At 36.6% G+C, this 16,831-nt stretch overlaps 1 protein-coding gene across 1 annotated transcript in view; it reads right to left on the bottom strand.

Annotated features, from left to right (window-relative positions):
* Positions 1–2,399, bottom strand: part of LOC120535857 (alpha-2-macroglobulin-like protein 1) — a 92,694-nt gene extending 90,295 nt beyond the window's left edge. Inside the window, exons 1-2 of the mRNA XM_039763975.1 lie at positions 2,250–2,399; positions 1,725–1,908 (exon numbers count right to left, since the gene is read on the bottom strand). Coding sequence (XP_039619909.1) covers positions 1,725–1,908; positions 2,250–2,326 — 261 coding nt within the window. The 5' untranslated portion in view covers positions 2,327–2,399. The remainder of the gene's footprint in view (positions 1–1,724; positions 1,909–2,249) is intronic.
* Between the last annotated feature and the right edge of the window lie 14,432 nt (positions 2,400–16,831).

A 16,831-nucleotide genomic window follows, 5' to 3' on the forward strand; every position in this document is an offset into this window, starting at 1 on the left:
AGTGAACTGGCCAACAGATCAGGAATATCTCAGCCATGCTTTACTTCATCATGCTGAAAGCCATTAACCAATAAGATGCTACATTCAGATTTATATGATGTTGGTATACTGTACATACATGAAAATAACTTGTTTTTACCAATATAAAAAGGTAATTTGTAGTAGTGCCCAGTTTAACTAATCTAATTGGAGCATTTTACCCATTTTTCAATAGGAGCATCTAGCAAGAAGGATGTGGACTTTGTTTACTGTAAGTAGTTACACTTCATTAACCCATAAGTCATCTGTGATGCCAAGGTGAGAATGACAAATATCATGGCTTTGTGACCTGGGTTAACCCATGTTTCTTTTATTTTGAACCACAGCTTGGTACATGGTGGCTGGTTTGTGTGTAAGATAACTGACTGAACCCTCAATTTTTAATATGGTCTATACTATGCATCGTTACAGTAATCATGTTATACATGATATATGTCAGGTGATCATGGGTACCCACTCTGATCCCAGTGCCTCATGCCTTTTGCATACTCCCAGAATGCAGAGCAGATGTGCTACAATGCAAAGTAGGTTCTTGTGTGCTCAGCTGCTGCGGTAGCTCTGCAAGGGGGATCACCTGGATGACGCTGTGCTGACATTGTGGATTGCAAAGACACACACAAGGTAAATGAGAAAAAAAAAAGTTTAATAATCATTGCTCTGGAGCATTCAGGAAGGATTGTTTGCTACTTCTCCACATAGGAAGAAAATGTATTTTTAGTCAGTGATAGGATTAAATATGTCTGAAGAAAAGGGTACTACTGTTTAACTGAGTGCTCTAGTTGTAGAGGGAATGTTGAATTAAGAAGAAAACTGAATCTAAAACACCACAGTGGGTCAATGGCCTGTTTAAATAAAAGCTCAGCTTAAAATTTTGTTTTTGAGTAACATTTGACCGGACAGTCTTTATGTTTGTATATTTGCTCAGTGCCTTTACTCATACAATTTGTCATTAAGTTAGGCAATTTTTTGTATGTTGCCTGGTTTTTCACTACTTTACATTCTCTTTGTGTGGCAACATAGCTTAGCCAAATGGACTTATAGCTTATTGAACTGTAGATTTGTGAAACCCGGTACATAAATGCAAATGGCTTGCTGTAATTATTGAAGTACCTTAATAGTAAAATTGATGTTGCTAAAAGATTCAACACCAGTGGTGAAATGGAAACACGGTCAGTGCCGTCCATTATGAGATTTTCTGAGTGTGACCACAATTTAGGATTAATGTAACTTGCTGCTTAGACATTGTTATTTTGCAAGACAATAATATTAAAGTGCTACTAAAGGAAGAATAGATAGATAGATAGATAGATAGATAGATAGATAGATAGATAGATAGATAGATAGATAGATAGATAGATAGATTACAATTCAATACTTTTCAGCTGGCCACATTTGATTTTTTCTCCTTTAATTTTTATCATAAGTTGCAGCATGAAAATTTCCAGGTCATTTTACTGTCTTGTTTTTGTTGGTTTTCTTTATTTTTGAACAGTTGCTTTTACACATGCCAAACTGAAACTCATATCTGTATTTACAGCTGTTAACATGCTGGAGTTCTGACAAGTTATGCAACACTCCCAAGGTAACTCAATTTGTCCGTTAAAGGATCTAAACTGAAAATCTTCTGGATTGAAGACCAATAGCATATTCACTAGGCTTCATTGCAATTGCTTAAATAAACTCACCCGGAACTCAATGCATTTGTAGAAATCCTTCTCTTTAATTTTTTCCTCCAAAAGAGTCAGATTTTCTCTCTCCATTAACAGGCTTACGGTGAATGAAATAGTTTCATTAGGCTGAAGGAGGTGGGCACATATTTTCTCCATAGTCCCTCCATGAATTATCTGAGGAATTGTTACCATATAGATCCTGAAATATGAACAAGAAACAAAAGGGAACAAAATAGAAGTTGTTCTGCTCTGTTCAACTACAGAAGAAAAAAATCTTAAGCCATTCACTATAAAAAGTAAAATCTAAGCACGTGAAAAGTTTTTAAATCTTGCTATTTTTTTAAGATTTACTTTTGCATTTGATGTTTATTAGCTTATTTAAAAAAGTACATTTTGCTGATCTCATTGGCAGATTTATTTAAAGCAAAGCAACTGCTTTTTTAAGTTTTTTTAAATTTTTACATATTTATTTTTTTTGCCATGCCTGCCATTTATTTTCTAAAATAAAAATTGGTAAAAGCATCATAAACACTTTCTTACGGTCTTGCAGTGCTCTCAGCGGTGGACTTGCATAGTTGCAGGCAAAACAAAAGAACCACCTTCCACATGGTGGCCATAAAGTGGAGATCTCCTCAAATTTCTGACAATGAAGGAGAAAACCTAGAAGTACATATCAGATTTATACTCTGAGCCAGCACACTGAGTACACTTTATATCCCCTGCCCTGTTTCTCTAGCCCACAGTCTCATTTTGATCCACCCACTCTACTGATCTAAAGACACTAAACACACATTTTGTAATCTCACGTCTGTTTGACTATTGCAAAAGCTGAAGCCATAATTCTGTTTGAGGACTGTCTGTTTACTAAGTAAATGTAAGAAAACTTGGATGGCAGCCTGTTTTCTAATAACAACTGGATTATGAGATATAAAATCTGATCTTTTCAAACATTTTGTTACAAGTTTGGAAACTTAAATCATTTTTGATTTTAATTCTCACCTTCCTACCTCACATTTTCTGACCAATCTAAAGTCTGCTGCACCCTTCTTCAGTTGTTATATTATGTTGAAAAAGAGAATTCAACATATTTGTAGAAAATGAGTAAAAAGAAGTATAAAATTATAGCAAACCCAGAAATTAATTATCTCAAACGTTCACTATGTGATTCCATTATTTAAAGAAATACATTTTAATTATTCTTAATCACCAGAGGTGAAAGGTCAACACCAACCTAGACTGTTCCCTCTAAATGCTTTAACATTGACAGTTACAAAATTAGTTAAAAAAGGATATTATAGAACACAAATAATCCATCCATCCATCCATTTTCTAACCCGCTGAATCCGAATACAGGGTCACGGGGGTCTGCTGGAGCCAATCCCAGCCAACACAGGGCAGGAACCAATCCTGGGCAGGGTGCCAACCCACTGCAGAACACAAATAATACAAACTAAAATTAATTATTTTCCTAAACCCTCACAATTTACAAAAGAACTCATGAAATGTTATGTGCCATTTATCTGCTGCTCTTTTTCTTGCTCTTTCTTACTAACTAGCACATACATAGCAGCAAACCACCCTAGTGCATGTCTAAGGTCACAGCCTAATGAAGCAAACAATGTAAGTGTAAAATGGTACTTTTATATGAAACCGTTTAACTACTATAGGCTATATATACAGTATATATATTTCGTGAGTGGGAGTAAGATTCTGTAATAAAAAAATATAAATACATTATGTAAAGTTTATTTTAGGTACAACAGGATGCACTGGGATGCATCATCAATGATGTTCATTGGGTCATTGGGAGTTTCAGGACTTTCAACATCAGACCCCCTCGTCCAGGTGACCTAGTCAGTGGTGATCAGACCCCAGCCACCCATTAATCAGCCCTTTTACTCCAAAGTTCCCTATTGAGCCTCTCTATGACTTCTGTCATGGATCTTATGGCCTTCCTTGTTACACACCTCATGATGCCCAATATTCTACAAAGCCCTAACAGCCCACTTCAGCCTGCTCACATCACTCTATTTGATGCAGTCTGAAAATAAGAATTTGTCGACCCATAGGATGTCTAGATTTGGCCCTTTAATGATACCAATTTTATTTGCCTCTCATTCACAGATTAATGGGTGGGAGATGTGCAAACAATATTGGCCTTAGGACACTTAATATTCACCCCGCAGTTCCAGATCTCTGGTCCCAGAACTTGGTGTAGAGACCTTAACAAGTTTGGTTACTTTTTGTAGGTCACTGTCTTAACAGATCTGTATCTAACATTCCATCCCCTGCTTAACACTACAATGAAACCCCTAAGGTGACAAGCCCTTCCACCCCTGAACTTGTGAGACAAGAAAAATATAAGAATCTGGACCAAATAAATATTTAAAGTATTTAGTGTAACTTTTAGGTCAGTAGAATAAAGTACAGTGTTATAAAGATTAAATGTAAAATGTAAGCTATAAAACATTACAACAGTTTGGCAGTGACACCGATTCAAACATTCCTCTCTATTTTCAAGATATTTCTGCCCTATTACAAATCCCATTATGTTTATATAAGAAATACTGTCTTAGTGTACAGATCCTCCCATTTCTTATTTGTCCCACCCTGGATTTTCCCTTCTAATTTGTGTAATACTTCCCTTTTTTCTTCTTATATCCTTAACACTTAATCAAAATATATTTTTTACATAAGCATGTTTCCTTATTTTTATTTTCTCTTATGTTTCATGTTTTATATTACTTAAACACATTATTATAGTAAATATTCAGTTAGTTATTTCATAATGCAACAGTTCAGATATTAGCTTCCTTTGACAAGGTTAGTCCCTTGGGCTACACGTCCCAAGGAGTGACCTTTAACTGAAATTAATACCCTCATGCACAGATAATTGCTCAATCCCCAAGTTCCCCAAATTAACAGCTATGTCATTACAAGCCAATTTTACTGTTTTTTTATCTGTGTTTCTCTAGTCCATCTCTGATTAGGAATCTTAGCTATGTACCCAGGTCTACTTTAAGCTGACAGTTAGAAGCTCATGGGTAGAGTATTAGATATTACCTTTGTCAGTTGGTTCCACTGGAACTCATCTTCAGCTTTGATAAAGGATATGGACTTCTTTAGAAGATGCTGGCATCTACTTGAACTTATAGCTTCAGCAATGCTCTCAGCCATTGCTTTCAGAACCTGTTTATTTGCGTCACTGGTAATGGTATTTGCTCAGGGCTTTACTCCTGAGCAAAACAGCTGTGATAGGGTGTCACTCTTCCCCTAACTATAGAGAGTTGTGGGGCTTGGAAGAACACTATAAACACCTTGACAGTGAACTGGACTAGGTGAGTGTCCACCTGACAAATGTTACACCAAAAATAATTTTGCTCCAAATTTTTATTTCCAACTGATCCATCTTCCTTGTTATCTCAGCCCCACCATCCTGTTCATTCCTTCTTTTTTTCATCCCCAATTGCACCTCTTCCAGTATCAGCCACATCCTCCATTTGTCCTGGACCTTCTCAACTTGGGACTTAGGGAAATAGCCCAGGCCAGCTCGTCCCACTGCCTTCATTCAAACTAAACCATTCTTTTTTAGCCTCTGCCACCTCCAGTGCCTTTTTAGTCCTTTATATTGTGACTGTTCATAGTTCTGTGTCTGCTGAGGTTGTGTTTTGTCACTCAAGCCTCTGTATTGGAGATCACCTCTTATGCGTGACACCATAAATCCGTTCTCAAGGCTCATAAAGTGAAACCGCAGGATTCACCCATTGTTAACAAGACCGCGTGCACCAACAGTCACCATAAGACACTAGGCTGGAAGGCATGTTGGTAAAGTTTTAGACATAAAAATAGACATAACATTTTGGAAAATGCCTCAAGTAAAAGTAAAATTTGCCCATGACAAAACTACTCAAGTAGAAGTTTTAATATTATAGAAGTAGTGATATTATGTGTGCTTGAATATCAAAAGTACAATTTAATAAATGATCTATCTTTTTTATCCATCCATCTTTCAAACTCACTTATCCAGAGCAGGGTCATGAGGAGTCCGGAGCCTGCAGGGTAAACATACACACACACAAACACACAGCAGGCATCAATTTAGCTTTGTCGACCCACTTAACCTGCATTTTTTGGACTTTTTTTGTTTTGGACTGAATTCCACGTAAAGATGAGGAAATGATGAAAACTCCACACAGAAAGAACATGGAGTGTGAACCCCGGTCTTGTTATTGCAAGGAAGCAGTGTTATCACTGTGCCACTGTGCTGTACTCCTTCTTTTTATATATAGTGTCACACACGCGCTCTTAGGAGACAGCCAACAAGCCCTAAGGTGAATGGAACACTGCGAGACAAGGGGTTGATAATGAGCACTAACTCCTCTCTCTATATTTCTACAGACCACAAGAGGAAAAATAAAACATTCTTCCGGTCTTCCAAAATAGCCACCAGGCATCCAAGAATTCCTTTAGAATCATCATTTCCAGCTTTCCTTGATGACATCACTATCTCCCAGAACCCGTCGTCATTCTCCACCCCTCAATGATATCTCTTACGTACCCTGTACGCTGTCATCTTCTGCCATGTCAGTTCTTCTCTCCAGATTGTCTATATAAACCCGGTGGTATATGTTATAAATTTGTCAAATGCTTTTAAGTTTGATCTTGATTTAATGTTTAATTTAAACATCGAACAGACATTACACAGGGCTATTCCCCAACACTTTGTGCTTTCTCCAGAGTGTCTTTATTTAAAGTAAATATTTATTAAAACCGTCAAAAAAGTGAATTCAGACTGAAAATAATCCAGGCTGGCTTTTCTTTGTCAAATAAAAGTACAAAACAGCCACACATGAGTAAAAGTGGAAGTCTATTTGGAGCGTGAATAAAGCAAAAGTAAAGTTTGCCAATGACAAAATTATTGGAAGTGGAAGTTTTAAAGTATCTGGTCTTATGTGTACTTAAGAATCAAAAGTATAAAAATATATAATCTTTCCTTGTTTTAAATTTAGTCAAAAAGTTCTTACAATCTTAAAATAATTTAGGCTACCTTCTTTGGGCCAAAAAAAAACTTTTATTAAAATCGAAAAACACTTAACCACTGTATTCTTATGTGGAAAAACAAAGCAGCTTTTCTTTTCCTCTCATCCTTCAGTGTTTTCTCCTTTTCAGCTAAATTTCCTCTCTTATTTCATCCTCTTTTAACTGTCCCCCTTATTGTATCTTCCCCCACTTCTTTTCTGTACCCTTGCTCCTCAACTGTTCCCATTATTATCTAAATGTTGTAGGTTTTTGTTCATTTTTAGAAGTAGTTAACTTTCAGAATACTCCTCTTGGGCTAAAAATAAGTTCTGCAACAGCAACTGCCTTTCAAAAGCTACTGAGGCTGGTAGTGGAGCATTGCTATGTGTAGTTTTCACCAGCCTGGCTATCAACTTTAGTTAACTTGCATATGGTAGCTAGATTCATGTTTGCTGAGCAGATCTTCTGGGAAGTGCATCCATAAGTTTTTTCATACACATACTGCATACTTCAGTGGATCTTGGGTTTTTTAAAGTAAATGACTAGATGCCATGCCATAAATGTGGCCAATATCAAGCAGCAGTGATTACAAAATGGGGGTGGGGAAATATGTTGCACTGCTACATAAATATAAATGTTTATTTACTGTATGTTCACTTTCTAAATTTTGTTTGAGCTGTCCTTTTGCATGTATTTGAATGTTAATATACTATATATGTAAAGGTTGTTGCTATTTACAGGAGCTGAAATAGGACTGCAGTGCTTTCAGCATTTTCCCTCTTTGGTGACAAAAGTTCCAGTTTTCTTCTTATATCTATTCCAGTCTTTAGGATTTAGAATGCCACTGAATGCATGGACACTGTTCTATATGCTCATGAGCACAACACCAGTTTTGAACAGCTTTCAACACTGAAAATATTGAGACATAAGTAATCTTCAGCCAAAGAATTGAATTTTGTTAATCTCCACATTTTACTCTTTTATATTGTGACGTTTGAGCCGCTGTCTTGCACCCGAAAGACGAGGATGAATGTAAGAGCTTCAGGAAAGCCAGCTTTATTCAATTCAAAGCAGGAATAGCAAGGGTATTTATTCAAATAGGAGCTACTACTTTACTACGCACAGACACAGCAAACGAGCAGGAATGGGGTCAGGTCAGTGGCTGGGTTATTATGTTCACTGCATCACCGATAGGGCAACAGACATGTTACACGGGGAGACTGTGACCTTAGCAGTTGCCTCGATGGTGCTGCAAACGTGTGGGGTGCAACAAACCTGCGATTGCCTCAGCAACAGACAAGCAGCCCTCAACAGACACGTCAATCTCGTTTCGGCGTGCAGCCCCACTGGAGAGAGTCTCACAAGAGCTAAAAAATATCACCATATAAAATAAATAAAAATATAGTATAGTCATACATGCCAGTATCTGGAAAGTCTCACAGCTGTTGGAAAAGTAAAAGGAAGAGTTAGAGTGTAACACAGCCACTAAACCAGTTCCTAATTCCTTTAGAATGGAGAAGAACAATCCTGGAAGATGTGTGACATCCTATCTGGTCTCAGTCTTTTCAGCTGCACCTCTTCTGGATATACTGTATACATGATATTGACCTCTTTGAAAGCACAAAGCATGATAATTTACTTAAAGTGCAAGGCTAAACCGAGACACCAAATGTCTAGGCAAACAAGAATTATGCGACTCATCAATTAACCCAAAATAATCTAGTTTCATTCTGGCTAATTTATTTTCTACTGAAGTGTGTATGAGACCTCTTTCAAATCACATGATAATATCTTGTCGGCCCTAGGAATTGAAGTGCTCGATGTAAATTAGCCAAAGGATATCTTGCCAATTTTTGTGGATGACAAGCAAAACTTCCAAACTGATATTAATTGGGAACAATACACGTCTAACTTACGCTTCTTAGTATCACTTTTTAGCATTCAGTGTTATACTCTTCATGAGTACAGGCAAGCACTAACACCATGAGTGTAACTCCTAATTAATCCTCACTGCCACTCAAACATGTTATTTCACTCTTTGAGGCACTCACAGGCATCTTTCAGTTTTGTACAAAGCAAGAGAGGCGACTGCATCAAGAAAACAGGACCAGAGCAGGAAGGTACAGTATCATGACACTCGAATTGAATCAAATAATACCGTCTGCAAGAAAGTTATACAGTGTGTTCATGGTGGAAGTTTGTTATGTATTAAAGTGTAGCACCGATTTAGTAACATCGGCTGTTATGATTGTTGCAAATAGATGCTTAGAAAGATATATAACAGAAAAAATGCATTTGAGCAATTTAAAAGTTAGTTTGTCTGATGACTGTCAGCTTGTGGACCACTTGGCTGATACTTTGGAACTGTTCACTTTTTAGCCACTGCCTACCAAAAGGTCTCTGCACATAACTTTAACATAATGAAGAATATACATTTAGAATGTGCATTATACCTTTCTGTATCTGAAGTCAATGTATTTGAAAATAAAATGAATCAATTTTATTTGTAAAGCTTGCACATGTTAAAATTGTGCCAGAAAATGTCAAATGATCAATGGATTATAGCAGTATTGTTACAGTCAGTCTGTCAAGACCATGATGGCAAAGCAGCAACAGTATTTTCAGTGAAGATCTGCCAATTTACTTATTAGTCTACATGCCTAACTTGTACTGTATATTTCTGCAGCCGGAAAAAGAAACTGAAAGGATGGGAGACAGGCAATGCGTTTATCTGTGGTATTCTGTCATGGTGAACAGGATAACCATTTGAATGATTCTGAGATATGGTGAGGGCGCCTTTTGTGTTCTTGCAGGTGGAGGTGGACAAACACAATATACTGCAAAAAGACCTTAGAGTGTGCAGGGCTGAATACTTCATAACTGGTAAACAAATTATTGGTAATCTACTTAAACTTACTTAGCTTGTTATCAAGGATAATCTCATTGGTTAAGTAGCATAAAACATATATGGCTGGGTAGGTAAAGATTTAACTCTCCTGACAACCATTTTGAAATCCAGAATATTTTTCTTACTACTGTTGTGCCGTCCTCCATCTCAAGTTAAGATACTGTTAATGGAAAATTCAGGAGGGTTTATAACATTGAGTTGAAGTGCCGGCTGAAACAAAATCATTGTAAAGAACATAAAATGGTTTGGTTCTAGAATTTAGAAATTTTTGTAAAAAAAAAATTTGAAATTACATTAAATTTTTTTAAATTGAGTCAATAATATTCAAAACAAAGATGCATCAAAAGAAAAAAAAAGTTTATGGTCACTTAAGGTCAGCTTGAAGTATAAAGGAAGCGCAGTGGCATGACATGGCTCATTGGAACCATGTTTAATTAGAACATGAATCTTTTGAGATTTTCTTTATTTTTCTTTCCTGGCTAGTCATTGCTTTAAAAACCTTGGAATTCTTTCATTTGGAAAAAAATAATATGTTGTCAAAAAGACTGAAAATGCTCAGCGGTGTGTTGTGTATATCTTAGAGAGCAATTTTCTAACAGATCTGCTTCGTCAAAACATATTCACCAAATATAACATACCGTATTAGCTAACTTTTTCATATAATGCCCAATTTTTGGGTTTTAATGTTTCCTTTTCAAAAAGTATAAAAACTAGCTTTGCAAAGATAACAAAAAGGAAAAAAAGTTAAGATGCAAGATATGAAAGACACACACCTGCACACATGCACACCTGTGCTTGGATGTTGTATTCCCTAGGAATTTCCAGCAGTGCCCTCTCAAGTTAGAGCAGTTACTTGCTTTTTCCAGAGGAAATGTGTCTGAAATCCTTGTGCAGATCTAAAGGTCACTGTGCTGGAACCATGTGGTTTGTAAGTCTGAGCAGCATAAAGAGCCAGAGCCTGCACCACTGTGTCTTGTAGAAGACAAACACACAACATGTACAGTATGTGTTTACTGGTCATGTTCTTAGAAAAGATAGTCAAGTTCAGCGAGAGTTCTTGAAAGCATACGAGAAAGCCAATACGTTTTAAAACTCGTTATACTTTTTTTTGTCTAAATCTACTTTTATTTTGATCCAGAAGGCTTTTAGATGAGATTTTAGTACAACATAGCTGTTAGCTAACCAAACAGGCTATTTTTGCAGAATACCAAAACCTTTTATTACTATGTTTCTTTGCTCAATGCTTTCAATGACTACTCCTTTGTATAAAAATAAATTGCTAATGTATCTCATGTCTTCGTACTCTGCCTGCTATTACAGCCACTTTGCCCGGGAAAGAAAGCATAGCATATCTAGTTTTGTTATCTTTTGCCAAAGTAAAAATGTTGGATAAAAGGGTTTTTGTGTAAATGTCAGTCACCTTGTTTAGTGATGATCTCAGGCAAGAAAGACAGATATTTAAAACAGAATCCTGTAAAACAATACAGAAACACTAGGGTGTTTGCCCCCTGCTTGCTTCGCTCACCAAAGTCCGTACTATGCGCCAGCCACTTCGCGTCTCTGTCGCTTGTGTTGTGAAGAGGGGGGCTGAATGCACCCAAAGGAGATGAGGTCGCTCCTTCAAAACTCCCTCTTAAACGGTGATACAATGGGAAACAAATAGTTTTTTTTTTACCTTCTCTTTGCTTGATCAGCTGCTGGCTTGCTGCTGCTACTGTGCCACGCGATCTTACGCGGTGCTTCATACATTTAAAAGCCTGTATAACAGCTGTCCTACTCTTAGTCTTTTATTTTTTTATTTTGTATTTTCTTTATTTTTTCTTGTTTCTTCTTTGTTTTCTTATATCAATTCTGTTAAAGATATACCTTGTCTGTTGAGCCCAAGGGGCAGGGTCCTCTGACTTTGCTGCTTTGGAGGTGTGCTCTTCTATGTAAAGGCCTGGGAGGCAGTGGTGGTCAAAGTCTATATAAATTCCAAAGTATTGGTGGGGGGTCTGGTTTACTCCTCAGTGTCCAGATTGTGCACAACTCAAATTACCAAAGCTATGCTGCTAAATGTTAAATTCTGCATTATATTTTCTGTACTGTTTGTGTAGAAAGTAAATAAACTTCTTTGTATTGATTCTGAGTGTGTATTTATGCAATAAAATTGGTTGTCAAATGTTGTGTCTTTGTTTATTTATTGGATCTCTGTAACAATGTCTTCTGTTTTCTCACTTTCATGTTGCAATCAAATTTCCCTCTGGGATAATAAAGTCTACCTGAACCCAAACTTATAGGTTACAATATCACTAAATACAATTACATATTTTAGCATCAGAGCTCTGTTCACATGTTACAGGAGGCATGGGGAACAGAAGATTCAGAGTAGGAAATTTCACATTAATGTCATTCTAGTAGTAGAATTTATAGGAAGCGCTGTTGCCTGATTTTGTGTAGTTGTGATGTAAACCTGACCTCCAACTTGATTTTGTAAAAAAATTTTAAAAAATCAGCACATCCAGAAATTTTCAGGTTACATTTTCTTTGGAAAGATGCAAAGATTGCTGATGTGTTTCCTGTTGTTAAGTAGACTGTGGGGTACAGCCCGGACACAGACAGGCAGACATGTTGTTTCGCAACACACGTGTTTATTTACAAAGTCTATATTTACAAAAGTGCACAAACCCAGTGCCACAGCACCAATCACCCCTTACAGTCCTGGCCGCACTACAATGCCTTGCACAGTCAATATTCAGGGTCCCATTTAGCTTTACCAGCCCAACTGAAACAAGACTCCAAATCCATGTCTCCGGAAAGAATTTATGAAGAGAATCAGGACATATGGCAGCTGTAAAAAGTAAAAGAAAGAAAAGTAACAGAGTAAGTACTTTCAAAAAATGAGTTATTCTTTTGGTAATACTTTAGATTAGGTACTACCTTTAATGCTTCTCTTAGTCACATATATAACAAGACATTAACCAAGACTTCTTTAGGTCTGTGTACCACATGCAATCTTAATGTTTTTTATGTGTTCCTGCTGTACCACTAATCCTAATCTTAAAGTTAATATTAACCAGCTCTAATCTTAAAAAATTATTTGGGCCTTGATGATAAAAAATAGTTTTTAGGGCCATGAAATTGTAACCTAAATATTTACCCGCTTTTAAATTTCTTATTTTAAAGTGCCTTATTTATATAATTTATGACTATAAATTTCTTACTCTACTTTTTACTTTCGAGGCTTGTGCATATCCCAGCAAGCATCTTGTGAGAGACAGGTATAATCCCTGGACAGGGCGCCAGCTCTTCGCACATGCTGCACCACCATGTCCCCATGTTTAATACATGCTTTAATTCATTTCATCATGAAAATGATATCAAGTATACATCTTAGACACTTAAAGACACTGATGATTTTAACAACCATAATCTACAAGCAGAATTAACTGCAATTGATTTTACATTCACATCACAAGATACTTAGTGCATTTTATGCTGTACTCATAGTTGCTTCCAATTCTGTAGACAGGCCAAGGGAAAGGAAGTCAGCTCTTTTTAAGACAGTGTTATCAATTCTGGCTATTTCTTCAGTAGGAATTCCAAGAACGTATACAAGCTGAAGATATACACAGCCAACGATTCTAGTAAGTAAAGGAGGGTGTGCCATGAGCCCCTATAATGTACTTGTAAATGTTGCATATACCAATTGCTTTTGCTCAAGATTAGGCTCCTGATTGCAAAACAATGCTTTTGCCATTATATCCTCTGACTCACTGTTGTTTATTTCACTAGATTCTTCATAACTGATTAAAAAAATCTGCTGTTTGGAAGAAAAACAGATTAAAAGAGCTCAGATTAAATAATAATAATATAGGGTGACACGGTGGCACAGTGGGTAGTGCCGCTGCCTCACAGTTAGGAGACCCGGGTTTGCTTCCTGGTTCCTCCCTGCGTGGAGTTTGCATGTTCTCCCCGTGTCTGTATGGGTTTCCTCCGATCACTCCGGTTTCCTCCCACAGTCCAAAGACATGCAGGTTAAGTTCATTGGCATCCTAAATTGTCCCTAGTATGTGCTTGGTGTGTGTGTGTGCCCTGTGGTGGGCTGGCGCCCTGCCTGGGGTTTGTTTCCTGACTTGTGCCCTTTGTTGGCTGGGATTGGCTCCAGCAGACCCCCGTGACCCTGTAGTTAGGATATAGTGGATTGGATAATAATATATTAATGTGGCAAATTGCACATATGTATCATTTTCTACTTGTAGACTCATGCTTGCTTTCAAAAGGATGACCTCTTTTCAAGAGCTTTTGTGTACTTGTCATATCCAAGCCTAAGAAAAACAATTGGCAAACTTTTTTTTTTTTAATTGCATTGATTTTATACAAATAGATACATTTTTATAAAAAAATAGGATTGAAAACAAATCAACCCCCACCCTGGAGAGAGTATGGCCAATGGACTAAAACTTAAAAATAGTAAAAATTAATAAATTGATGAGTTTAATAGGCAGATAATGATAAATGGAGAAGAAAAAGAAATTGGGAGAGAATCTACATCCTCAGTGCTTTAAGAGCTTATTCTAAAATATTATTGATTAGATCCTGCCAAGTTTTGAAAAAGTTCTGCACAGATCCTCTAAGTGAGAATTTGTTTTTTTCCAGTTACAAATAATATAAAACATCAGTTACCCACTGACTTAAAAGAGGACAGTTAGGATTTATCCAGTTTAGCAAAATATGTCTGTGTGCCAATAGTGTAGTGAAGGCAATCACAGTTTGTTTGTCCTTCTCCACTTTAAGCCCATCTGGAAGAACACCAAACACAGCTGTTAACGGGTTAGGAGGGATTGTGACACCAAGGCGGTCTGAAAGGTACTTAAACATGTTTGTCCAGAATAATGTTAATTTGGTGCAGGCTCAAAACATGTGACCCTGTGAGTCTGGAGCTTGATTGCAGCGTTCACAGGTTGGATCTTGCCCTGGAAACATTTTGGACAATTTGCAAACTTAATACCACATCAATATGATGCAGGAAGTGAAAACAGAAATGAAATAACCACTGTTCTTACCTAATTTTACTCTTCCATGACAATCAAGTTCGATTTTGGGGTCACGACCAAGATTTTTAGAAATTCTTGAATTGTTTTTTTGTTTTTGTACTCATTCCTAAAGTGTATAATTACCTCATCAAAAAACTGTGAGCAGAAGGTGAAAGCAAGTTCATGAAGTAATTGTTTTTTTTTTTCAAAGATGTGAAAAGTTGTTCTGCAGATTGACTGTTAAGCCAAACAGCCAACTTAGGCACAAGCTCAATTCTGTGTAACATAACTTTCGTATCCTTAGTATTATGCTCATGAAATATTTTATAAAGAGCATAATGCTCAGATGAGCCACTGACAAGATTCACATCAGGACCAGAATCAGTATCCTCTCTCTTTTTTAAAAGCCATGGCAGGTTAATCCTCATTTCTCCCTTTTTGGCAAGCACAATATTTTCGGGTGTTGATTTGGCAAGTCTTCCCTTATTTGGACTGAAAGGCCGAACCTGTGGCTCCCTCAGATTGGTATGTGTGGCTAATCCTCTTGCAAAATTATAAATGCAGATATTTGGAAAGTGCTTCTAAGACAGTAAATTGTCTGCACAGTTCCTTGGACTCTCTGCGCGAATGTTAAATTTGATTGAGTATACAAGAGCACAGGGACACATCACAACAGCCCAGCCACCTGTTTATGCAAATTAAAAGCAGTATAAATAATAATGGTCATTCAAGAGCATATGATTATCAGAGTGATCCAATGACAAACTACTGTTAAATGAGGTCTCTGCTGTGTGTTGTCTAGTAAGTCAGTGAAAGGTCATGTGATTGTGCTGACAGCTTCAGTCTGACAAACCATGGTGTATTTATTCAGAAAATGTCACATCTTTTAGATAAGAATTGAAAAGACTGAACTTCATCAGTAGAATTCGTACAATTCTTAAATGTGATTATGTGTATGTTTGGACATTACAATTTTTAAACATGTAGGTGGAAAACACATGTAGTCCAAATCTTCAGGTGTATTCTCAAAAAAACGTAAGGAATTACGCTGTTGTCTTCTTCACTAAAATAACTGAAAATGACAATCTTCTACCAACACAGACTGTTTAATACTTAGATCAGTATTCAAACTTTAAAAAAATGTGAATTTGGTTGGTACTACTTTAAATGATCAATTCAAAGAAATTGAAAAATTTTACATTTTGATGTGGTTACTTTTTCTGCTGGTGTGCATTTTAAAACAATACATTTAACTTCTATGTTTTATAGCAAAGATTATATGCAACATTTATCATGAAAAGTCATTGAACAATTGATTAAAACAAGGTTTTAACAGATATTGAATGTAGTACATAACTGACCTGATGCTCCCCAAACCTTCTGGAAAATTTTATCATAGGTGGCTCGATTTTGCATTTGATTTCTTAATCTTAGTATTAGGTCCATTTTGGATCCTTTTAGAGACAGATCACACTTCTTTACCAACTTCCTCAATGCAGCAACCTAAAACGGATATACACATACTCTTTCAGTGAGCACTCAACTCATTTAGGAACAAGCTCAGGTTAGAATTAAACATACAGTACTTCCATATTTCAAACAGTAAGGGTAAGCAAAGTCCAGTCCTGTACTGGGCACACATTCAGATAAATCAAAAACGCTGAAACTCTTCAATCAGTTAACAGTTTTGATGACAAAAAGTTATACATGAAACATTACAGACAAATGCCCTACTACATAACTTTAAGTTTGTGAGCTCACCACATAATTTGTCCTCAGTGACAAATATATCAGAAGCCTCCTCAGGTTCCTGAACTTGATGAACTTTAGCAAATTCAGTGTTGAGCACGGTGCCAGATTTTCTTGTTTGAGCACCGATCCATGGTGCTCAATTATAGTAGTTTGGTTTTACAACAAATGGATTCTGACAGTTACCTTAATGAGGGTAAATGAGACTTTCACGAAATGGAATGTAAAATTCAGTGTGTATATATTTTATTTAATGGTTAAAAGCTAAAGAATACAAAATGTAATGATTACTCTTAACAAAGCCACGACTTACCATTTCAAGGTCCACTGACTCCCAAAACTCTTCCACATTTACTTTACCATCATAATCCATTGGGGTTTCTTCTATTTCACTGGCTGCAGAAAATCAGGCCAACATTAAAATCAATAAA

The sequence above is a fragment of the Polypterus senegalus genome, chromosome 9 (genome assembly GCF_016835505.1).
Source record: "Polypterus senegalus isolate Bchr_013 chromosome 9, ASM1683550v1, whole genome shotgun sequence".
NCBI lineage: Eukaryota > Metazoa > Chordata > Cladistia > Polypteriformes > Polypteridae > Polypterus > Polypterus senegalus.